Below are 23983 nucleotides of genomic sequence, written 5' to 3' on the forward strand. Positions count from 1 at the left end.
TGGTAGAGAACCTGCCTTGTTAATTTGATTTTGGGGTGTGATTTACTTATGTTGAGGGACTTATTAAATGAGGCTACTGAAACAGCTAAAGCTAAGCTGAGCTAGCTGTTAGTGTGTTTACTAAGGCTTGGGCTAAAGATGACATGGATGACAGTTTCTTTGATGGGAGCAAAGAAATGCATAAAAAAAAAGTCCAGAGACGGTTTGAAAAAAAATTAAGTTGCCGGATCCTGAGATCCAACCACAGCAGAAACATTTGAAATACCAGCTGACATTCTAGCTTTACAAAATGAAGACCAAACTTTAAAACCTTTGTTCGCCAAAGTGACGACGGAAAGTGACAAATGTTTGGGAAATGTGCCGTTTATTGTTGTTGATGATGTTCTGTGTGCAAGTGAAGGTGAACACCGATGGTTAGTTGTTCCAACCACCTCAGGCATCATGCTCTTAGCACACACGCTCACATGGGCGGGTCACCTGGGTCATCACAAAACATATCTTCGTGTTAGTTCACGTTTTTTCTATGTACACTGATATTCAGACGTACTGTGCAACATGTCCTACTTGCCAGAAAACTGCCATCACACATAAGTCAGACAGAGCATTACTGATCATCATTTCTACACCGTTCAGGAGAATAGCCATGGACGTTGTTGGACCTTTAGCTAAGAACAGCAGTGGTCACGAGTAGGGGTGGGTACCGTGCCGCAGTATTGAGGGAGCCCCGGGGCAACATTCTTCAAGACTGCAGTGAGTCATTATTCATTATTTCTGTGTGCAAGAAACTGACGGGGTAAGAACTAATACAATACAGTCCTTTCTAGAAAATCCAGTTTCTTCACAGTTGTCATCCATAAAATTAATATAATGTATTGGGTTTACTGGATTTAAAGACAATAAAGACAAAGGAGTCTGCATGAAAGTGAATTTGTTTCCATCATATCACTCATCTTAACTCTGTGTGTTTGACAGACAGAAAAGTCTATTCAATGTTGTGGAAAATGGACAAAAGATCAAAGGAAACATCACTCTCATAAAGAATACAGATAATTAAATAAATATCATGACAGCATTTTTAATCAATACAAGTATGGCCAAATTAACTATCACTATATATCGGCAAAAACCCCTAGTGTAGCGGCTCCCTGTGCTTTCATCTCAGTGGGAAACTGATCCAAATGGCTCTTAGAGAGGTTCAGGTTGCCGACTCTGGTCTAGCACATCAACGTGCATTCCATGTTTTTATTGGAACACTGTCATGTATATAGTAAAATGTTTTGTGAAAAAACAATGCTGTTGCATAATGAGGAAATAAAACCGTTTATGCTCTTAATTTGTTATTTATTTGTTTATTTTTCATCCTCACAAAGTATCGATAAGAGTACCGTTAAAATGCCGGATCGATAAGCAGTATCAATAAAAGTAGTAGTACCGTTAAAACTTTAACGATACCCATCCCTAGTCACGAGTACATCCTGGCGGTTTGTGATTCTGCTACACGGTTCCTAGAAGCTTTTCCCCTTCACACCATTACAGCTCCTGCAGTCATGAGAGTGTTAATTCAGTTTTTCTCCAGGGTAGGAATACCTGATGAAATTCTGACAGACCAGCGAACTAACTTCACCTCCCGGTTGATGAAACTTTTCCAAGAGCAGCTTGGCATCACTGCCATCAAGGCGGCTGTATGTGAGAACTGTTGGCACCTCGTGGGTTCATCCATTTTGGGCATCAGCAGCATGACTTTTTGGATCTTCGGTCTCCCTTCACTTGTTTTCTGATAGTCAATCCTCTCCCGTCATAATTCCGCTGAGACTTTCAGGGCTGTGTCACTTCTCACGATTTGCGCAGCTGCGCTGTGTCCTGTGCGTCTGTTCCTCATCCAGTAATTATGAAAAAGAAAATTTCTACATGTTCTGCTGCAGCTAATCATATATCTGCGTTACCTTTTCACCAGTACAGAGTTTGCTCGTTTATTGCAAGAGTTTTGTTCTAAAAATAACCATGATCGCTGAAATCCAAGAAGTCTGATTACAGAAGTTTATAGCAGTAAAACTCCTCACTGCCTACTTTAGGAAAGAAATCTTCCGCTTTTCAGTTCTTTCCGTACATGCATGTTCGATAGTCGAGAGTGGTAAAGCAAACAAGGATTCAACCGGATTAAAAATACACAAAGTTTATTTCCCTGACAATAGTTCTAGAGCACAGATTAAACATTAATGCAGATATATCTGGATTCTCAAGTAAAGATCTACTGACGCACAAGTTACATGCGAATTACTCGTAGATTTTCCTAAGAACAATGGAAAAGTTTGAAAACAGTCTTTTTAAGATGTGTTTGAATCTCCGCCTTCCGGAAAGATCATGGCCGCTGATCCTCCGCCCCTGGTCGCTCTGATTCGTCAGCCGGTATCCCTCGTGCTTCCACGGGCCAATAGCTGAAGGTTGCCAACTCCGGATCCGCTCCGCCTTTCCAGGGGTGGAGGCATTCCACCGGCGCACCCAATCCATGATCAAAAGGAGTCTTCATCTGGTTCAAAATAAATCATACCAGCCAAACGAATACTCCATCACCGGAACGAGATCAGAGGTCAGCTTCATCCTCCACATGAGAACACGAATCTGAACACTTTCCCAAAGATAAGATGTTCAACCCAGATAGTAGAAATGTAGTCCATGACATATTTATTGCGTCTCTGGAAACTCCTAGATTTGCACAAAGAAGTCCTAGTTGCTGCTGCAACTACAAAGCACAAGTGAAGGTCACTGGAGAATAAGTCCTGATGAGTTCAAAATGAGTTCACTTTACACTAAAGACAAAACTGCAATATAATAAAGAATAAGATATTAAAACATACATTTTCTACACTACATACCCTTTTCTCAGACAGACATGAACATTTTCATCCTTTTCTCTTGTTTGAAATCTCAAACTTTCATGGAAATTAAGTCCAGGATCTTAGAAGGAAAAAAAAGATCTGATGGATCAAAGATTTCTGTAGATCTGAAGAGCTCTGCGTTTCTGTACAGGAGACATGGCACGGACTGAGGAGATTGAGTGACAGGGTCTCCAGCCAATCAGGGCACAGAACAGGGTGCTGTTTAAAAACGCAGCATAATCGCTCTAAAAGAACGAGCTAAACCGGTAAAGATGAACTGCGACGTAGAAAAGAAGACGGTCTTCTGTTGTGTTTGACAGATTTTAGAGGGTTTCAGGTTTAGAATGTGCCGGTAAGTTTTTCATGTTTTTCAAATCTTTTACTATACTAATGATCAAACTTGTACTTTATTTAACCAGAGGACGCCAGCACAGTCAGATGAGGAGCTCCACCAGTAGCTGCTAGTGAAAAAAGATGTTAAAAAGTTAGATGTTGCATGACAAACTATCACCATTGTTCTCCCGTGTTAGCATGCTAGCTAGCTCAATGCTAGCAGGGTTTCTAGCTCTTTTCATGACTTTTATGGATTAAACAAAGTCGATTTTTTTTACCACAGTGTCAGGATCGGTCATGTAAACCTGGGAATAATTGCCCGTGAATTGTCTCTAGGATTAATCAAAAAAAAATTTCAAGAAGCACATTCATGTATAATTTAAAAGGTTTCTCAATATATCTTTAGGGATTACAGATTGATTGATCAAAGCAACATATTGCTGTAAGAAAGTGACACCTTTCCTAGTTTGGGATCAAGTTCATCCCTATTTCAAATAATAAAAGTAAAATTATGATTCAGAAACACATTATTTATTTGAGGTACCAGAACAAATTTCCCACATGTGGGATCAATAAAGTTTTTCTGATTCTGAACTGTATTCCCAAACCATTATTATTATTATTCTCAACTTTAAAGATTGCAGGTTAACACAGGAAGTTAACTCTCACAATATGCAGCTACTGAGTATCATTTAAGGTGTGTGTGTGTGTGTGTATATATATTCTCATTTTAACTGTCTTAAATACATTTTTCTTTGTGTGCAGGATGCTGTGGACATTGGACGACAGTCTAAATTAAACCAGGCAGAGCAGGAAACTGTTGGAGTTGTTGTTCCCTCTGTGGCTTGTCTTCTCTCCTCTCAGACCTGTTCAACCCTTGTGGGACATCGGAAAACCATGGCCAAGACATTAACATTTATGTACTGATCTATGCATGTCATCTCAGCAGGATGTAACAAAAACTAACAATGTGAACAGATCTCATCTGCCTTACAAAATACTGGCCCCCTTAAGAAAAGAAATGGCTAATAATCACCACTGGTATTTTGTAATGCTTCACTTTTTAATGTTTGACCATTAAATGTGTTTTGTACAGAAGACTGATTTATGGTTTTGCAGATATCTTTGAGACACAGAGTCAAGTGTATTAGATTCTGTGAAATTCTGAACCACAATTCCGAGAAATTAAAATAAATGTTTTTAAAACTCCTCAAAAGACTTGAGGTGGAAAAGTCACTGTTTTCGTGCAGGCACTGATAAATGGGAAGCAGACAGTGTGCCTGGGCATGTTGTCAATGCAATCATGGTCAAAATGGACAACTATTTTAAATGCTTCTCTTTCAGTTAACAGGAGATGTCTGTGAGCCTGCTGGACAGCCTTTGCATCACACCAGGGACGTCTTTAAGGCCTGCATCTGGAAAGAAACAAAGACAGCAAAGTTAATTAACCCAAAAAAGAAGAGAAAAATTAAGATTAAAATTGTTTTCTTTACCTCCAAGAAGTTGTAGACATCCACGTCTTAGCTGCCTCAGAATTCCTGCCTTTTTTGTTATGGCATGCATAACAACGGTCCTTATAGAAAACAACAGACATACAGGAATTGTCCATTTTAAAATCACCACCTAATTAAAAAGAAACTAATAATTCTATTGATGTCTAATACTGGAATAATTTTAAGGGGAATAAAGCACGTTTTTGCTGGTCTGCTACAATTTACTCTGCTCTGATTCACTCATACCAGAATTCTGCCGGTCTGCATAGTGCAAACGCATACATTTTCTAACCGTAACCCTAACCCTAATATTATTGCTCTGTTAATTCCCTCTGTCTGTAAACCCTGAAAAATATTGAGAAACCTTATAGGTTATAACATATTTGATTAACCCTAGTGACAATTCACGGGCAATTATTCCCAGGTTTACATGACTGATACTGACACTGTGGTAAAAACTCGACTTTGTTTAATCCATAAAAGTCATGGAAAGAGCTGGAAACCCTGCTAGCATTGAGCTAGCATGCTAACACAGGAGAACAATGGTGATAGTTTGTCATGCAATATCTAACTTTCTAACATCTTTTTTCACTAGCAGCTACTGGTGGAGCTCCTCATCTGGCTGTGCTGGTGTCCTCTGGTTAAATAAAGTACAAGTTTGATCATTTGATATAGTAAAAGATATGAAAAACATAAAAAACTTACCGGCACATTCTAAACTGGTCTGTTGACGTAAGACTCGGTGTTATTCGGCAGCCAATGAGCTTTTGGATATCAGGGATGTCCCGCCTGTTTTTACGTGTCGACAGGTTTTAGAATCAAAGCCGCAAAAAATAAAAGTGCAACTCAAAAAGATAATTTCAACATAAAACTGCAACTCAAAAACAGGATTTCAGAATGACGAGAAAACAAATTGGCAGCTGAGAAATAGGATTGTGCTTTGGGGAATGGCTTTTGGTTGCAAATTGTGGGTTTTGGTTCGCAATTTATGGATTTTGATTCACAGATTTGGGGTTTTGATGCGCGGTTTTACTGTTTTGATGCGCAATACTTTAGGCGCTAATTTGACACCACAGCCCACGGGGCCCCCAAAGCCAGAGAGCAGGGAGGCATGGGGGGGGAGACAGAGAGTGCAGCTCCAGCTCAACCAGGAGAGCAGCCCCCCGCCACGCAGCGAGGGCCCAACGCAGGGCCCCGCCCCAGAAGAGTGCCCACAGCCCCAGACGAGCACGTCATCATCACCCCAAGAGTTCTGGTCATCCTACCGCCCAAACCCCAGGTACGAGCCAGGGCCCCCCAAGGGAGACCCGCCCCGTGCTCCATGCAACCACCCACCTGGCCCACGGTTGGTCCATGAAGGAGCAAGGCGAGGGGTCAGCCGCCCCCGCTCAGGAGGAAGACATCCAGGAGTAGAGGGGGTCCACACGAGGGGTGTTGTAAACATGTTGTAAACATGGCCCGACCAAGCTCGTCCACATTTACTCACAGTGATGTCCCATCACCCTCCCCACCAAGGGCCCTAAATGTCTACAGTGCAGTTAAAATTGGCAGGTAGGACCTAAAGGACATCTGCTACTTGCTGGCGGTGATGTCCAAGCACCCCCCCTTACTAAGGGCCCTACATGTCTACGGTGCAAATAAAACTGAGAGAAGGGGGGGGGGGGGGGGGGCAATTCCATACGGCAACCACGGGAGGGGGACCACTGCCAAGTAGATCCTCCCCCCAAGGTGCAACGCAGGCTGAACACCCCCCCCCCCCCCAACACCCTAATAAGGGATTATATGAAGACGAGTGTAAGTTGGGGACAGCTGGTAGACCCCCGCCCCCTGCTCCAGACAGCCCCCCCACAGGACAGGTCCAACAAAGCCCCCGGCCAGACCCCGCAGACCTGGTGGATGTCACCCAGAGCAACCGCGGGCCCCAAGAGGGTTGCCCCGCCCCGTCCCAGAGCCAGGGAAGGAGTGATCCCAGCCCCAGGTGCAGATGGGCAGCCCATCCAGCGCCCCTGGAAAGAACAGTTTTTCATATTTTATATTTAAAGATTTAAACTCTAAGGTTCCTGACTGAGCAGATTTCGACTTTTATTGGTGTTTGTCAATACACAAACTCGTTTAAAAGTATAAAAGGGCCTTTTCTTGTTTTTGTATTCCTACAGTTCTCCCCCATCATTGGATGACTGAAGAGGAAGATCTCTGCAACCAGCAGAGAAACTTAAGAATGCAACAGAAGGTACCAGAACCTGCTCAAAGTGAAGAGCAACAGAAGGAACCAGATCCTTCACTGATTAAAGAGGTACAGGAGGAACCAGAACCTCCACAGATTAAAGAGGAACCAGGGAACGTCTTCATCAGTCAGGATGAAGATCAGCTTGATCTGAAGCAGGAGACTTATACCTTGATGGAGTTTCCTACTTATGAGGAAGATGAGAAAAGTGAAGCAGATATAATAAATCAGCAGAAGAACTTCAGAGTGGATCATGAGGAACCAGATCCTCCACAAACTGAAGAGGAACAAGGAGAGCAACAACTTCAACAGATTAAAGAGGAACCAGAACCATCACAGATTAAAGAGGAACCAGGGGAACTCTGCATCTGTCAGGATGAAGATCAGATTTATCTGAAGCAGGAGACTGATACCTTGATGGAGATTCCTACTTTTGAGGAAGATGAGAACGTTGAAGCAGATCTAAACAATCCGCAGAGCTTTAATGTAACTGATAGTCAGGATGAAGAAGGAAACCGACATGAAGAATCAACATCAACTACTGATGAAGAGACAGAATCAACATCAACTACAGATGAAGAGACAGACCCACAGAACAGAGACCAGAGGAAGAGAAGAGACAGAAGTTATGTCCAAAATGGGTCTGATGAAAGATATTGTGCATGTAAAAAATGTGGTAAAAAGTTTAGTAGGCGGCCTCAGTTGAAATTTCACATGAAAACTCATGCAGGAAAGAAAACATTTTCTTGTAAAAACTGTGAAAAAAGTTTTAGTTATAAATCTAATCTCAAAAAACACAGGACAACTCATACAGGTGAAAAGCCCTTTACGTGTAAAGAATGTGATTCAAGATTTAGTCAAATGTCTAGTCTGAAAACACACATGAGAATGCACACAGGAAAAAAACCTTTTACTTGTAAAGAATGTAAAAAAAGTTTTAGTCAAATATGTGATCTCAAAACACACATGAGAATTCACACAGGAGAAAAGCCTTTTACTTGTAAAGAATGTGATACAAGTTTTAGTCGTATATCTCATCTCAAAGTACACATGAGAACTCACACAGGAGAGAAGCCTTTCTCTTGTAAAGAATGTAAAAAAAGTTTTAGTCAAATATCTAATCTCAATTCACACATGAGAACTCATACAGGAGAAAAGCCTTTTACTTGTAAAGAATGTGATACAAGTTTTAGTGAAAAATCAAAACTCAAAATACACATGAGAACTCACACAGGAGAAAAGCCTTTTTCTTGTAAAGAATGTAAAAAAAGTTTTAGTCAAATATCTAGTCTCAACTCACACATGAGAACTCACACAGGAGAAAAGCCTTTTACTTGTAAAGAATGTGATACAAGTTTTAGTCGTATATTTACTCTCAAAACACACATGAGAACTCACACAGGAGAAAAGCCTTTTTCTTGTGAAGAATGTGATACAAGTTTTAGTGATTCATCTAATCTCAAAATACACATGAGAACTCACACAGGAGAAAAGCCTTTTTCTTGTAAAGAATGTAAAATAAGTTTTAGTCAAATATCTCATCTTAAAGCACACATGAGAATTCACACAGGAGAAAAGCCTTTTTCTTGTCAAGAATGTAAAAAATATTTTGGTAATACATCTCATCTCAAAGTACACATGAGAACTCACACAGGAGAAAAGCCTTTTACTTGTAAAGAATGTGATAAAAGTTTTAGTGAAAAATCAAAACTCAAAAGACACATGAGAATTCACACAGGAGAAAAGCCTTTTACTTGTAAAGAATGTGATACAAGTTTTAGTCGTATATCTCTTCTCAAATCACACATGAGAACTCACACAGGAGAAAAGCCTTTTTCTTGTAAAGAATGTGATAAAGGTTTTAGTCACAGATCTAGTCTCAAAACACACATGAGAACTCACACAGGAGAAAAGCCTTTTTCTTGTAAAGAATGTGATACAAGTTTTAATCAAATATCTAATCTCAAATCACACATGAGAACTCACACAGGAGAAAAGCCTTTCCCTTGCGATAAATGTGATGCCAGTTTTAGTCGAATACCTCTTCTAAAAACACACATGAAAACTCATACAGGTGAGAGATAGTTTTTATGACTGATAAATGGCTCAGTCATAAATGTAATTTAGTAAAATACATTAGAAAACACACAGGTGAGAAGTTTTTCTTTTGTAACGAAAAGAAAATATAAAGGATTTAGAGAAAAATCTCAACTTCAAAAACAGAAAAACATAGAGCAGAAAACTTGTACAGTATATGGGAAAATATTGTGTAAATGCCATTTGGTCGTTTTTTTTTTTTTTGTTTTTAAAAGAAAGAACTTTATCCTTTTTATACTAAAAAGGAAAACTGTTGGAATATTTCAAGCCTTAGTTTAATTTAGTGAATTTGTTGTATAGGTTTAAATAAAACAACGTTCTTTGTCTAGAAAAAAAGGACATTCTAACAAATGTTTACGTCAAAAACATTTAGTGATCATGTTTAACCCTTGTGCTATCCTAGGCATGTTAACGTTGGGAGTTGGGTCATCTAGACCCACTAGACAGTGCTCTGAACCTTTTTTCTTCAATGATTTGTGAACCTCACTGGTGTCCATGGATTACATGAAATCTTTCCACCTTTATCCACCTTTGTCATGGTAGGGAGAACACGTCAATGTAAGGGTGGGGTCATCCAAGATAGCACAAGGGTTACAAGTGTGTTGTGTCCTTCCTGCCAGCGACTGCTTTGGTATTGGAGGGGTAAATTATCTCAGTCAGACTGGTGGACTGATTGTACTCGGCACTTTCCCACATTGCCAAAATTGCCTAAATCTTTTTCAATGACTATGATGTTACTGTTTGATCAACCAGTAAAGTTCCCTGAGCTGAATCCAATAAATAAATCTATGATCTGTTAACAAGAGGAAGATGAAACACCAGGCCTAATGATAAAGACGACTTGAAGTCTGCTGTTAAATCAGCCTGAGCTTTCATTACATGTGCACCCCCCCAATCTGGTGGCCTCAATGACACAGAGCATTGATGTAGTAATTCAGTTCAAAGGAGGCATTAACTACATTTTGTCCTGCCATTGTTTTTTATTAATTTAGACAAAACTTTTTTAGTTGACCGTTGTTGTATTTTCTGATAAGACAATGTTTATGTTGTCAAAGTGTGTACATTATTATAAGAAATGATTTGTAAACATCTTTGATTTTTTTGGTCATAATTTCAATTTTTGTTTTAGGCTAAAAGAAGGGACTTCAGTTTTTAATTTGTCAAGGCATGTGAGCTAGTAAACATTGAGTGAAAACAGATTTTCTTTTAAATCCACTAACTAATGGAATCACCATGAATCAGCAAATTCTGCAGCTCAGAAAAGCGGCTTCAATATGCAATGATTTAAAACATAAAGTGTTGCAGAACTTTGAGGATGGAAAACCTGTGGAGAACATTTTCATGTGAATCATCTTCTAAGCTGTTTGTTCCCTTTTGGGGTCATGAAGGCAGGGGACATCCTGCATCCGGTCTGTCACAGGGCCCATGCACTCTCACATTCACATCTAGGGACCATTTAGACCAACCTAACCACTGCAACACCGTGCAACGTGACAACAATTATGTTTATGTTTTTTTGTTTATGTTACTGCCGAACGTAACCAGAATGTTCATGGAAACTTGTTTGAAGTTACAAACCCCATTTCTTTCTTTCTATATAATAGATAGTCTTTATTGTCATTGCAACATTGTACAACGAGATTAAGGTGCAAAAATAGTCAAATAGTAAAAATAGTAAAAAATAAAATCACAATAAATAGTATAAAAACAATATAAAATACAGCAGACATAACCCACACACGCGTGAACATTCTGTCATGTTTCCATTTATGGCTTGTTCTTTACAGCGTTTAATGTAGTTATTGCTACGGGATAAAAACTTTCCTTGAATCTGTCAGTCCTTGTTTTGATTGACCTGAACCTTCTCCCTGATGGCAACAGTTCAAAGAGGGAGTGTCCAGGGTGTGAAATGTCCTTAAGAATGTCCTGGGCTTTTTTGAGGCAGCGCGAGTTGTGGAGTTCTTCCAGAGGGGGGAGAGGGCAGCCAGTGATCTTCTGTGCCGTGTTAATGACCCTCTGAAGAGCTTTCCTCTGAGCCACTGTGCATCTGCTGAACCACACACAGACACAGTACGTGAGGATGCTCTCAATAGAGCATCGATAAAAGGACACCAGCAGTCTCTGGGAGATGTTGTTCTTCCTGAGCACCCTTAGGAAGTGCAGTCTATGCTGGGCCTTTTTTAGCAGCTCAGAGGTGTTTACTCCCCAGGTTAGATCCTCCTCTATGTGGACCCCCAAGAAGCGGAAGTCTGGCACTCTCTCCACACAGACCCCGCTGATGAACAGTGGAGAAACAGCAGTTTTCTTCCTCCTGAAGTCAATAATGACCTTCTTGGTCTTTGTGGTATTGAGGAGCAGATTGTTCTCCCTACTCCACATCGTCAGCTGATCCACCTCGTCTCTATAAGCAGACTCATCTCCCCCCGAAATGAGTCCCACCACTGTCGTATCGTCTGCGAATTTGACAGTGGTGTTGCTGTGGTGAGCAGGAATGCAGTCATGGGTGTACAGGGTGTAGAGCAGGGGGCTTAGCACGCAGCCCTGTGGGGAGCCAGTGCTGAGTGTGAGGGCCTTGGATGTGTGTGGGCCCACTCTCACTCTCTGACTGCGATCAGTAAGAAAGCTCTTGATCCAAGAGCAGGTGGAGTGTGGAAGTCCTAGTTCCATCAGTTTATTTACCAGTTTGTGAGGGAGAATGGTATTAAACGCCGAGCTGTAATCCACAAAGAGCATCCGCACATAGCTTCCCTGTTTCTCCAGGTGGGACAATGCAGTGTGGAGGGCTGTGACTATGGCGTCCTCTGTGGATCTCTTTGCCCTGTACGCAAACTGGTGTGGGTCCAGGGATGTTGGAAGTAGTGATGTCATGTGACTCCGTACCAGTTTTTCGAAGCACTTCATCACCACTGGGGTGAGTGCAACTGGCCGGTAGTCATTGAGACTGGTGATGTGTGTTTTCTTGGGCAGGGGGACTATAATGGAGGACTTCAGGCATGGTGGGACAGTAGACTGGGCAAGAGACTGGTTGAAAATCCTGGTAAGGACTCCAGCCAGCTGGTCCGCGCAGTCCTTCAGAACGCGTCCAGAGACACCATCGGGTCCAGCAGCTTTCCTGGGGTTGACGGTCCTCAGTATGCTTCTCACCTCTTGCTCCTTCACGGTGAAGCTGAGGCTGCTGTGTGCCACTGGGTGAGGGTGTGTGGGTGTGTCAGAGTTTTCTACCTCGAAGCGAGTGAAGAAGAGATTCAGCTCCTCTGCCAGCGAAGAGTCAGCTTCGGCAGCACGAAGGGTGGTCCTGTAGTTGGTAAGATGCTGGACCCCTTTCCACACCTCCCTGCTGTTGTTGCTGTCCAACCAGCCTTCAATCCTCCTGTTGTAATCCATTTTGGCCTTCCTGATGCCTCTCTTCAGGTTGGCTCGGGTTGAGCTGTAAAGAACCCTATCGCCAGACCTGAAGGCAGTGTTCCTCTCCCTCAGCAGCTGCTGGACCTCCCGGTTCATCCAGGGCTTTCTGTTGGGGTACACCCTAATGTGCTTGTCCACCGTAACAGTGTCTATGCAGTTCTTAATGTAACACAGCACACTGTCTGTGAACACCTCCAGGTCTGGATGTTCAAAGACGTCCCAGTTGGTCCTCTCAAAACAGTCCTGCAGCTGCTGAGAGGCCCCATGAGGCCATATTTTTACTGTTTTCTTAATGGTGGGAGCAGTTTTCCTGAGGGGGGTATATGCAGGAATTAGGAGCAGTGACAAGTGGTCAGACTGGCCCAGGTGAGGTAGGGGTCTAGCCCTGAAGCCCAGCTTAATGTTTGTGTAAACCTTATCCAGAGTCTTAGCTTCTCTGGTGCTGCACTTAACATGCTGGTGAAGGTTAGGAAGCACTGGCTTTAAGTCCACGTGGTTGAAATCCCCCGCTATGATGTGCACAGCGTCAGGATACCTGCTCTGCTGCCTGCCAATGCTGTCATGTAAATGTCCGATAGCTGTGTTAGCATTAGCGTCCAGTGGAATGTAAACAGCAGTAACCATGACCACAGTAAACTCCCTCGGGAGATAGATGGGCCTGCATCTGACAGTCACATACTCCAGGTCCGAAGAGCAGTTGTAACTGGTGGAGTTTTCCGCTCTGCGTTGTGTTCAGGCGAATGAGAGACCACACTTGGATGCCGAGTCAAACTCTTTTAATCTGTACCTGGTTAACAGAAAATACAAATTCAGAATGCTGTCTGGAGTTTCTTCTGTGTGATTTTTTTCCCCCTCAGCCACGGCTCCCAGCAGTCTCAGTGCTCATGCTTATTAGCACCTCCCCCCACAGCATGTAAAGTAATACAAAAAGAACACGATAAAAAGAGAAAACTGCACCGTACCTGGTTAACAGAAAATACAAATTCAGAATGCTGTCTGGAGTTTCTTCTGTGTGATTTTTTTCCCCCTTAAACAATTGAAAAATGAACAAAAAGAAAGAAGGAAAAGTTAATTTAAACATCAAAGAAAAATGGCGCGAACCTCAACTAGTTCACGCGAAGCAGTGCAGATCTGCTGATATAGAGCAGCCAAAAATAAATAAAACAACACAAATTACGTAAAATTGACACCACACGATTCCCAACTTTGTGAGTTATGAGTGTAACACACTAACGAACAATTTACAAAGAAATAAAACTAATAAGGGTGGACACTCGGCGATTCACGTCTTACCTCAGCCACGGCTCCCAGCAGTCTAAATGCGCATGCTCATTAGCACCTGCTAGCGTGCTCGTGGTGAGTTCAAGTACCCTCAGACAGATAAATACTCTGGTGCAAATGTATGAAAACGGCAGTTTACCATGGATTTGGTGGAATTAAACTAGTAAACTTAACACTTGTTACATTCACCCCTCCTAGAATTCCACCAAATATTCACAACACATCGGCAGAGAACCAGGTTCGTGCAAAGAAACAGAGACCAATTTTGCAAGAATCAAATTCTTGAATCAGTATAGGAAAACTATCTGATTTAACAGATTAAAGGAAGTAAACAGGTTGATCAAGTCCGTTAACCCTTTTAGAATACAGAGATGCAGCCTACATCCCTAATTACACTGGTCAAAATAAGTTAATAACCAAATGTCATAAAACACAAACATCAACAGCAGATGAAAAGAAAAAGATCCAACTAAACTGTCGGTCACACCCACACAGGTTCCTGCATCATGACTTCTATAAATCTGGTCACAGGTTTAACTACGCGACCCGTTCTAGAAACAAAGTACCCTGGAACATGGGTTGAACTCACTGGTGGTACAGATTTATAGTCACTGTTGGATTCTTTGTGTCCTGAGTCAAGTAAGGGACTAGTGTCAGTCAGAGGACTGGTCACATCAGCTCTTGGTGAGTCACCGTCAGCACCGGCAACGACTGGTGGGAGATCAGGGGTAACATCCTCTTCAAGGTCCCCCAAAACACTGTGGGAACCAGACGCATCTGATCCCAGACTAGTTTTCACTGAACCACCGATGATGCTGTTGTCACACCCAGACGAGACCCAAGTAGCGGTCCGCTCTTCCGGAGAATCATGTAGGAGGCTATTCAGGTCACTCAGATCCACGCTTTCTGTGTCACACCCCTCCGAAGTTGCTCCAACACCAAGATTCTGTGACTCAATAACAGGAAGGAAACTTACGTCAAGTAACAGATTCCTGTGGACAACTTTGCAGCGTCCGTTCGAATCCTGTATTTTGTAGACATGAATTTGTGGTCGACTGGCCACAACAGTGTAGACTGTAGGTTCCCATTTGTCAGCCAGTTTCTTCTTGCCACGTTCACCTCTATTGGCTAGGAGCACTCTGTCGCCAATCTGGAGGGCAACACCCTTGAATTTTTTGTTGTACCCCTTTGCCTGATGTTTTTGCTGATGCACAGCGTGCTGCTGTGCCACTTTTGCAGCCTCCGCAAGGTTTGTGAGAAGTGTGGCTGAATAGGTGGTGAAATCAGTCACATCAGAGTCATGAAGAACTGACCGGAACACTATATCAACAGGAAGACGGGGAACACGACCAAACATTAGGTAAAAAGGGGCAAACCCTGTGGTCTCATGGACAGTGGCATTATAAGCAAAGGTCAAAGTCTGGATTTGCTGAGGCCACTCCTGCTTTGTTCTTAAAGGGAGTGCTCTGATCATGTTGCCTAATGTGCGGTTGAAACGCTCTGTTCCTCCGTTGCCCATAGGGTGGTAGGCAGTGGTGTGAGACTTAGCCACACCTGACAGACGCAGGAGTTCAGACAACAGTTCGCTTTCAAAATTGGCCCCCTGGTCAGAATGGATGCGCTCAGGGAAGCCATAAATGCAAAACACATTATCCCAGAGCTTTTTGGCAACTTGTTTCGCTGACTGGTTGCGACAAGGAAAAGCATGGGCCATCTTCGTGAAGTGATCGGTTACAACTAACACTTCCACAGAACGCTTGTTCTTGTCCTCCGCTGACCAAAAGTCAATACAGACTAACTCCATTGGAGCAGTGGTCCTTATGCTCTCTAGCGGAGCACGCGCGGCTGGTTCTGGAGTCTTGGCAAGAACACAACGTGGGCAACACCGGACATATTCAGAGACGTCTCGTTCCATATATGGCCAAAAGAACCGCTGCCTAGAAAGATGGAGAGTCCTAGCCTGGCCCTGATGACCAGCTAAATCATGGACACCTTCCAAGGCCTTCTTCCTGAGATTAGTGGGTAGGACAAACTGGAGCCTCTTCATCTTGGTTGCTGGATCTTTAGTTTCCCTATACAGAAGTCCATCTCTGACCACGAGTCTCTCCCAGGATTTCAACAGAGTTAGTTGGCTGGGATTAAATCCAGACCTTTCACGTCTCGAGGGGCGCACTTTGCGGATGAGAAATGGCAGCAGCTTTGAGACTGTGACATCCCGTCGTTGACTGTCCTCCATTTCACTCAAGGTGAAAGACGACAGAGGCTCAGGATCGGTGTGCTGCAGTGATTGCACATGTTGAAAGAGACAAACAGCTTGAGTTTCTGCACCTCTTTGCCAGTGATCATGGTGCTGGAAAACTGCCTTAACCTCTGGAGAATGAACTGAGTTTGGGGTGGGAACGATGGTGGTGTGCAAGAGCTGAACTTCCTGGTTATGTTGGAGACCGAGTCTGAAAGCATCTTGCACCATGTTAACCTCAGCCCCATCAGCTTCCTGGATCAATCTGCTGTATGGTTCCTTCAAGAGTCTGTCACTGACGGGTGAGGCAAAAGGTTCACGGCTTAAAGCATCAGCCACAACATTTTTAGGACCTGGGATGTATTTCAGGTCAAAGTCGTAGGCTGAAAGCTTCGCCACCCACCGTTGTTCGTAAGCATCCAACTTTGGTTTGGTGAGCACGTGGACCAAAGGATTGTTATCGGTCCATACTGTGAATTTGTGCCCCTTAAGCCAGTGACTGAATTTCTCTGTGATGCTCCACTTCAGGGCCATGAACTCGAGTCTGTGAGCAGGGTATCGTTGTTGCGATTTGCTTAAGGTTTTACTAGCAAATGCAACTGGACGGGCTTTATCTTCACCAACAGGGAGCTGAGATAAAACTGCACCAAGGCCGTCTAAGGATGCATCAACAGAGAGAATAAAGGGCCTGTTGAAATCTGGGTGGGCCATCACAGCACAGTTCAAGAGAGCACTCTTTAGCTTCTCAAAAGCCTCATCACAAGCTGGAGTCCAGTCCGCTTCAGTCAATTTCCTGAATGTCCCGACTCCTCTTCTCATTTGAGGGTGTTTGCTCTTCCGCTTCTGTCCAGCCGTGAGAGCGAACAGAGGTTTTGCAATAGCTGAACACCGAGGGATGAAACTCTGATAAAAAAACACCATCCCCAAGAAGGACTTCAGTTTTTTTACGGAGGGGGTAGAACCATCAACATCCATCAGAGACTCTTTGGGCATGTTGGAGATCATAGCCACTCTGGAAGGATCCACAGATACTCCCTCTTGGTCAATAAAATGTCCCAAGAATTTGACAGATCTGCGCAGAAGATGGCATTTCTTTGGACTCAGCTTGAGATGGTTATCCCTCAGCTTCTGGAAAACAACATGCAGTCTTTGAAGAGCTTCTTCCTCAGTTGAAGCAAAAACTAGCAGATCATCCAAATAACAGAGTAGACTGGTAAAGTTGAGGTCTCCAAAGATATTCAACATCATGCGCATGAATGATGCAGGGCTATTACAGAGTCCTTGGGGCATTCTGTTGTACTCGTATAGCCCAACAGGGGTAGTGAAAGCGGTGTAGTGCTTGTCTTCTTCACACATGGGGACGTTATAAAACCCTGATGTCAAGTCCATTGTGCTGAAAAACGTATTGCCGCCTAGAGCTGCTAGACAGTCAGCCTGGTGAGGGAGCGGGTGTGCATCCTTTAGTGTCCGTGCGTTCAGCCATCTGAAATCCGTACAGATACGTAAGTTTCCATCCTTCTTCCAGACCATAACCAGAGGAGATGCATATTCGCTAACTGATTTGCGGATGATTCCCTTCTCTTCCATATCTGTCAGAACCTGACGTAGCTTTTGGTAATGAGCTGGAGGCACCCTGCGATATGGCATGCGAAAGGGTCGTTCGTCTGTCAGGTGGATGCGATGAACAAAACCCTGTGCCTCACCACAATCCAGGGGATGACGTGAGAAGATGTCTTCATACTGCTCTATCAGTTCCACGAGTTTCTCCTTTGAGCGAGAGGTAGCCTGACAGGAATCGATGTCAAGCTCCCTCAATCCCAGTTCATTCAGCTTGGCTTTAAGGTCATTTTGTGAGACAGATGGTCTAGGTTGGGATTCTGAATCTCGAACCTCACTGGTGCAATGATTCTGGCTCAGGCTGAAATCCTCAATGGCAACACATGTCGAGACATCAGCAACTTTGGAATTTCGTCTGAGAATGACCGGTCTGGTAAGAGGGTTGGTAATCTTCAAAGGAACCCATCTGTCCCCATACATGGAGGTGACGAGACGTCCCACCAACATGTTCCTGGGTCTGGCTCTAGAAGAGCAGGGCTCTACCAGGATGGTGCTGCCTGGTGAAACAGGAGAGAAGGTTGGGAGTTTCCCCCACACCAAATGTTCCTTTTGTGGAAGAAGAGTAACTGCACGAGGCAACCTTACTGTTCCAATGAGGGAAGGAGCGTCCGCCCCCCTCCATCTCACTGAACAGGACATCATGTCAAGGAAATGTTCATATTCAGGAAGAGAGTGTTTGCAGTCGTTGGAAACATGTTTCCAAAACCCACTGTCATTCTTAAGAACACTCATCAACTTCTTCAGAACGTTTGAACCAATAATGAGGTCATCTCTCTGGCCAGGAACAACCAAGACAGGAACAATGCACCTCATCCCATAGATAGTGAGCGTAAAGTCATATATACACCTTGGATGAGTCTGCTTACCGCCACAACCGACCAGAAGAACTTGCTCTGCCGACTTTGGATCTCCAATCTTTGCTCCTGCCTCCAACAGTTTGTGTACTGCTCCTTCACTCACTGTGCAAGCCATAGACCCTGAATCAATCATGCCTCTCAGTTCAACATTGTCAACCTGAACCTGGGCATAGAATAACTCGCTAAAGGCTGGAACCTCTGTTGTCTTTTGAACTACAACTTGGTATCCCTCTGGAGCGATGGAGCATGCGTTGACATAGACAAGCTCAAGATCTGTTTCAGCAATGAGGGTTTTTGGTTCATCACTCACACTGCCCCTCTCCGAGCGTGAGTGTCCTAGTTTCCCGAAGGCTGGGTCTGGTTAGCACAGGTCTGAGTACGGTTCTGTAAAGGCAGTTGGTTCCGTCTTGGGCAGTTCTTTTTCCAGTGTCCAGGAGAGAAGCATGCCAGACAAAGATTGTTTCTTCTACAGTGTGAAAGAGTCGAGTGAGCCGCATCACCGCATATTTTGCAGGATCTTGGAAAGCGATCAGGGGCTGCATGCTGACCTGAACCTGATGATGCTGGAGTGTGGTGAGCGACCAAACAGTCCAATAACCGTGTCAGAGAGCGTACACCCTCCATATGCAAAGATTGGTTCAAGACAGGGGTAGAAGCATTCATTGTTGGGTCAGAAGAAAACTGTGGTGTGGGTGGGGCAGATGACGGCAGCAAAGGGACTGACTGCTGCAGAGCCTGCATGCTTGACAGTTGAGCACTGGAAGTTATGTTTGCTTTTTCTGTTGGTCCACATGCATGTTCACCAGCAGCTGCAGATTGGGGGTAACTAGTCACAACCCTTGGCGAGGTGGAGAACTGGCGGTTTCTAGCCCGACTCTCCCGCTGGAACATGGTGATGCGCTCCTGAACCTCACTAGTTGTCCATTCTTCTGCAGATTTAAAACTCAGCCTGTTTGCAAGGACTGGGTCTGGGCAATACTTAATGAACATCATAGACACCTCCCTGCCTGGGTCCACCACACTTCTACCTTGTCTCCGCAGGCATTCATCAGCAACGTCGATGGCCTTGTTCAGCCTGATCCAGTAGTCCATCACACTTTCGGTGGGGAGTGGCTTGGTGTCATAAAAGTCAGCCATGGGCATAGCAGAGTAGGCTAGCTCACCAAAGTGCTGCTTTAATAAGTCGAATATAACAGCAGGTGTTTGAGAGTCGTCAGTCAATGGAAGATTACGTAAAGTCACTGTCACTACATCTCTAGCTTTTCCCAACAACTTAGTTAAAACTTCAGTTTTCTGTTGTTGAACTGGAAATTCTTTCTTAGACAGAAAAAGCTCTACCATCTGAACCCACTCATAAACTGAGCATTTGTCACTCCCATCACCTCTGTATATTGGTGGTTCCTTAACATCAGACTGCATTACAAGTTTGACACCAGACAGGTTCAGCTCAGGATGACTTGGAGCTGTTTGAAAACTGCTGTGGGACTGTGAAGGAGAACTCCCAACATTGTTCTGAATCTGAGCAGCAATAGACTGACCAATCTGATTAGCCAGGTCAGATATTAAAATGCTGAGCTCAGCTCTGTCTGTGTCTTGTGAGTTTGTAACATGTAAGGGGGGGTTTACACGAGTAGAGCTCAACCTCGGCGTTCTTAACGCTCCTACCTGGGGAGTCTCAGTAACATCTTTAAACCATCCCCTCCCAAAACCCACATTCGAATTAACCGCCCCATCAGAAACACATTCATCAACGTCTGGATTATGTGTCGTAAACATGGCGAGAAACCAAAATAAAACAGGACTGAAAAAATATCAGACACTACAGAATTCGAAAAAAAAATGCTCAACTCGACCTAATTAAATCACTAAGTCCAAAATATTAACACTCCAAACCAAACAAACTTGAAAAGCAGTGATGAGATGATCTTCCCGGTGATCGAGATGACGTCGATGCTTCTGGAATCCAAGAGGTCACGGCACCAATGTAACTGGTGGAGTTTTCCGCTCTGCGTTGTGTTCAGGCGAATGAGAGACCACACTTGGATGCCGAGTCAAACTCTTTTAATCTGTACCTGGTTAACAGAAAATACAAATTCAGAATGCTGTCTGGAGTTTCTTCTGTGTGATTTTTTTCCCCCTCAGCCACGGCTCCCAGCAGTCTCAGTGCTCATGCTTATTAGCACCTCCCCCCACAGCATGTAAAGTAATACAAAAAGAACACGATAAAAAGAGAAAACTGCACCGTACCTGGTTAACAGAAAATACAAATTCAGAATGCTGTCTGGAGTTTCTTCTGTGTGATTTTTTTCCCCCTTAAACAATTGAAAAATGAACAAAAAGAAAGAAGGAAAAGTTAATTTAAACATCAAAGAAAAATGGCGCGAACCTCAACTAGTTCACGCGAAGCAGTGCAGATCTGCTGATATAGAGCAGCCAAAAATAAATAAAACAACACAAATTACGTAAAATTGACACCACACGATTCCCAACTTTGTGAGTTATGAGTGTAACACACTAACGAACAATTTACAAAGAAATAAAACTAATAAGGGTGGACACTCGGCGATTCACGTCTTACCTCAGCCACGGCTCCCAGCAGTCTAAATGCGCATGCTCATTAGCACCTGCTAGCGTGCTCGTGGTGAGTTCAAGTACCCTCAGACAGATAAATACTCTGGTGCAAATGTATGAAAACGGCAGTTTACCATGGATTTGGTGGAATTAAACTAGTAAACTTAACACTTGTTACACAGTGACTGTCTACAGTCTTGGTGTTTGTACACCAGTTGTTGTTGACATAGACACACAACCCCCCTCCTCTGCTCTTACCGGAGTCCTTCGTCCGGTCATGGCGCTTAGCGGTGTAGCCTGCTAGCTGGATAGCAGAGTCCGGGATGAGAGGATGGAGCCAGGTCTCTGTGATCAACAAGATGCACATGTCCTTCAAGATCTTGTTGTTCACAATCCGTAGCCTTAGTTCATCCATCTTGTTGACGAGTGATCTGGCGTTCGTCAAAAAAAGGCTGGGAAGCGGTGGTCTCTGTGGCTGTCTCCTCAGCCTGGCAAGTGCTCCAGCCCTGCAACCTCTCTTTTGCTTCCTGTCCCTCCGCCTTCGCTTCCTTACCGCGGGGGTTGTGAGCCACCTGGAGCCGGGGTCCCTCGCTATGTCCACCGGAATCTTTTGCGAGCTGACAAACTCGGCTGCGATATTCCGGTCGCAACAGACTCCTATTTTAATGAGATCTAGGCGGCTGTAGATGTTGCTAACTCCCATGATGTACACGGAACAGACAAAAGTAACACAAACAAAAATACGCGAAGAAACCGTAAAAACCGCAAAAACAAAGCAAAACAAAGCACTGACTAAGCACTGACTATAGAAGCACCGAGCCGCTGCAACACTGTGCGCCGCCATGAAAGTCCACGCGCCGCCCTAACTCTGTGTTTGTATCACTTTTGTTGATTTTGATCTTCGGTTCTAAATGATGCTGATTTATTTCATATAATTTAAACTTTTTTATACATCCTGTAAAAATACACACATATAGTAACTGTACAGACATATTCTATTAAAAAGCAAGAATCGTGGTTCGATCTGTGAGCCGTTGAGCTTGATTCGTGAATTGAATCGGATCGCCACCTAAGGAACGATCCAGTCTTAGTAGAACCGCATCCCTACCATTTAGTGAGGAAAAGGTTTTCCTAAAAATGTATGAAGGAAGAGGCGGATAGAGACTGGTGTTTGTGTTTGGTGTTCTTGTGATTCATGTTTTCTAGTAAACAGAACTGTTCCTCTGTTCTTTTTGGTTCTCAGTGTTCTGTTCCAATCTTTACTGTGAAGAATAAAGTGGATGTGAACATCAGTCACAAGTGTGGAGTCTTTCCTACCGTCTGGGTTTCTGCTGTTTGTTGGTTCTCTGCTGGTTCCAAAGCTGGACTCTGTTCCAAAAAGCAGAGCATGTGACGTTACCGGGATGAGTTTAAGGGTAAATTAATTGATTTTCTACACTTTTGGTTCCAAATCTGCATGGAACTTTAAATATGAAGGACTGCATTCACTGTGAAACACTTATTTATTCAAAGACGTGAGCATAAAATGACTTTTAAGGAGAATAAATGTTTAAACTTTTAGACTAAATGAAGACTGAAGAATTTTTCTTTTTAATATCTGTGAAAAATATCACATTAATCTAAAAATCAGAATCACACTCCAGAACAACTGTTTTTCCTGTTTTTCACTGCTGGATGATAAATACATTTACTCTTTATTTTCAATAAATAATATTTATCAATAAATCCCTGATTGAAAATGATGGATCTAAAGTTGAAAAGAAGTCAAAGTGCTGACTCAGCACAGATCAAAGGAAACACAGATGATTTCCTGGAATGAAGAAAACATCAAACATCATGATGTGATCTGGAACTGAGCTGTTCTTCAGAAGATCCTCCCAAACATGGAAACTGTTGCTGCAACACGTGAAGGTTTGGTTCTGTTGCTAGTGAGATCTGATGGATCAGAACCAGACTTCTGTCAGCTGGAACTGGGGCTTCTTCCAGACCATGACATGTTGTTCAATAAAGTTCATTCCAAAGCGTGACTGATTCATGAAGTGGTTCCTTGAGCCGTGAGTTTTGCCAGCAGCAGGAATCCCTGAGAGTTAGGAAACAGTTTGTGGAGAGAGTTTGTAGATTTAGGAGAAACCAACGTTTGAAATGAAACCAAAGTGTCCTAAACCAAAATCACTGAGCACATCTCAATGTTCCACAAACAGTCATTTTCCACAGTGGACCGTCACCACACACTTTACAAGACAGTTTTTCACAACTTTATGACAACAAATCCTGAAATTGTTCCATTCAAGGAAACATTGACTAATATTTGTATTGATGCTGTTTTCCATCTGTGTTTTCAAACCTGCATCAAGAATTAGCTCATGTTTATTGATTCACTTTCTGTGGAAGTTTGGCTTCTCTGATGAACCACCAGAGGGCGACAGAGAACTGTTGATATTATTAACACAACAGTCAAAGAAATCAACATTTAGCACAAAGTGAACAAACTTAGGTCACGTGCTAACGTTCTGATTCTGTTGGAAAAGCCTTTTGTATTTATTTCTTCAGAATTTTGGCTCAAAAAGACCAATGACAGATGAAACTCCAATAAAGTTGCTTTATAATGAGGAAATGAAATGTTATTTTTATTGAATTATCAAATGGAGACTCAGCTTCAGGTGATAAAAAGGTTTGTGCTATTTCCAGTTTTAGAAAGAACATGCCTTCTGCACAGTTTGCAGTGAACGTTACTCATTTATGTCAGTTTTTAATGAACTGAAAAACCTCCACACAGGAGACATTTAATTTCTGACAAAATATATATATATTTTTTTTTTTTTTTTTTTTTTTTTAAACTTGTCCTGTCCAACAGCTAGGCAAACAGATGAGAGCTGAGGGCCTCTTGTGTTGGACATATTTTATTTTAACAAGAGGGGTTATTCATCTTCAGACAAACCAAAGGTATGTCTGAATAAACCCCTTTTGTAATTGAGGCCAAACTTTATTAA

At 43.1% G+C, this 23983-nt stretch overlaps 1 protein-coding gene and 3 long non-coding RNA genes across 7 annotated transcripts in view; 1 reads left to right on the top strand and 3 right to left on the bottom strand.

Moving 5' to 3' along the window:
• The window catches only part of LOC144986974 (uncharacterized), a 239984-nt gene extending 217699 nt beyond the window's left edge, over positions 1–22285 (top strand). Inside the window, exons 1-3 of one of the 4 annotated variants that reach the window (XM_078935710.1) lie at positions 6352–6680; positions 6859–6995; positions 7032–22285. In XM_078935710.1, coding sequence (XP_078791836.1) covers positions 6485–6680; positions 6859–6995; positions 7032–9011 — 2313 coding nt within the window. In that variant the 5' untranslated portion in view covers positions 6352–6484 and the 3' untranslated portion in view covers positions 9012–22285. Of the gene's footprint in view, positions 1–5324; positions 5982–6351; positions 6681–6858 lie in introns of those variants that run through there. The other 3 variants (XM_078935713.1, XM_078935705.1, XM_078935709.1) reach the window with 3 other exon arrangements.
• The window catches only part of LOC144988379 (uncharacterized), a 164123-nt gene that overhangs the window by 35402 nt on the left and 104738 nt on the right, over positions 1–23983 (bottom strand). The window lies entirely within an intron of this gene.
• On the bottom strand, positions 1479–6176 carry LOC144988606 (uncharacterized). Its single transcript, XR_013652548.1, has 2 exons — positions 6038–6176; positions 1479–2527 (listed from the first exon to the last, which is right to left on the bottom strand). It is a non-coding gene; the product is annotated as an uncharacterized LOC144988606 (long non-coding RNA).
• LOC144988458 (uncharacterized) lies at positions 3402–4843 on the bottom strand. The gene is made up of 2 exons (XR_013652388.1): positions 4703–4843; positions 3402–4624 (listed from the first exon to the last, which is right to left on the bottom strand). It is a non-coding gene; the product is annotated as an uncharacterized LOC144988458 (long non-coding RNA).

This window comes from Oryzias latipes, chromosome 2, assembly GCF_053564925.1.
Source record: "Oryzias latipes strain Hd-rR chromosome 2, Olatipes_Hd-rR_3.1".
NCBI classification, from domain to species: Eukaryota; Metazoa; Chordata; class Actinopteri; order Beloniformes; family Adrianichthyidae; genus Oryzias; species Oryzias latipes.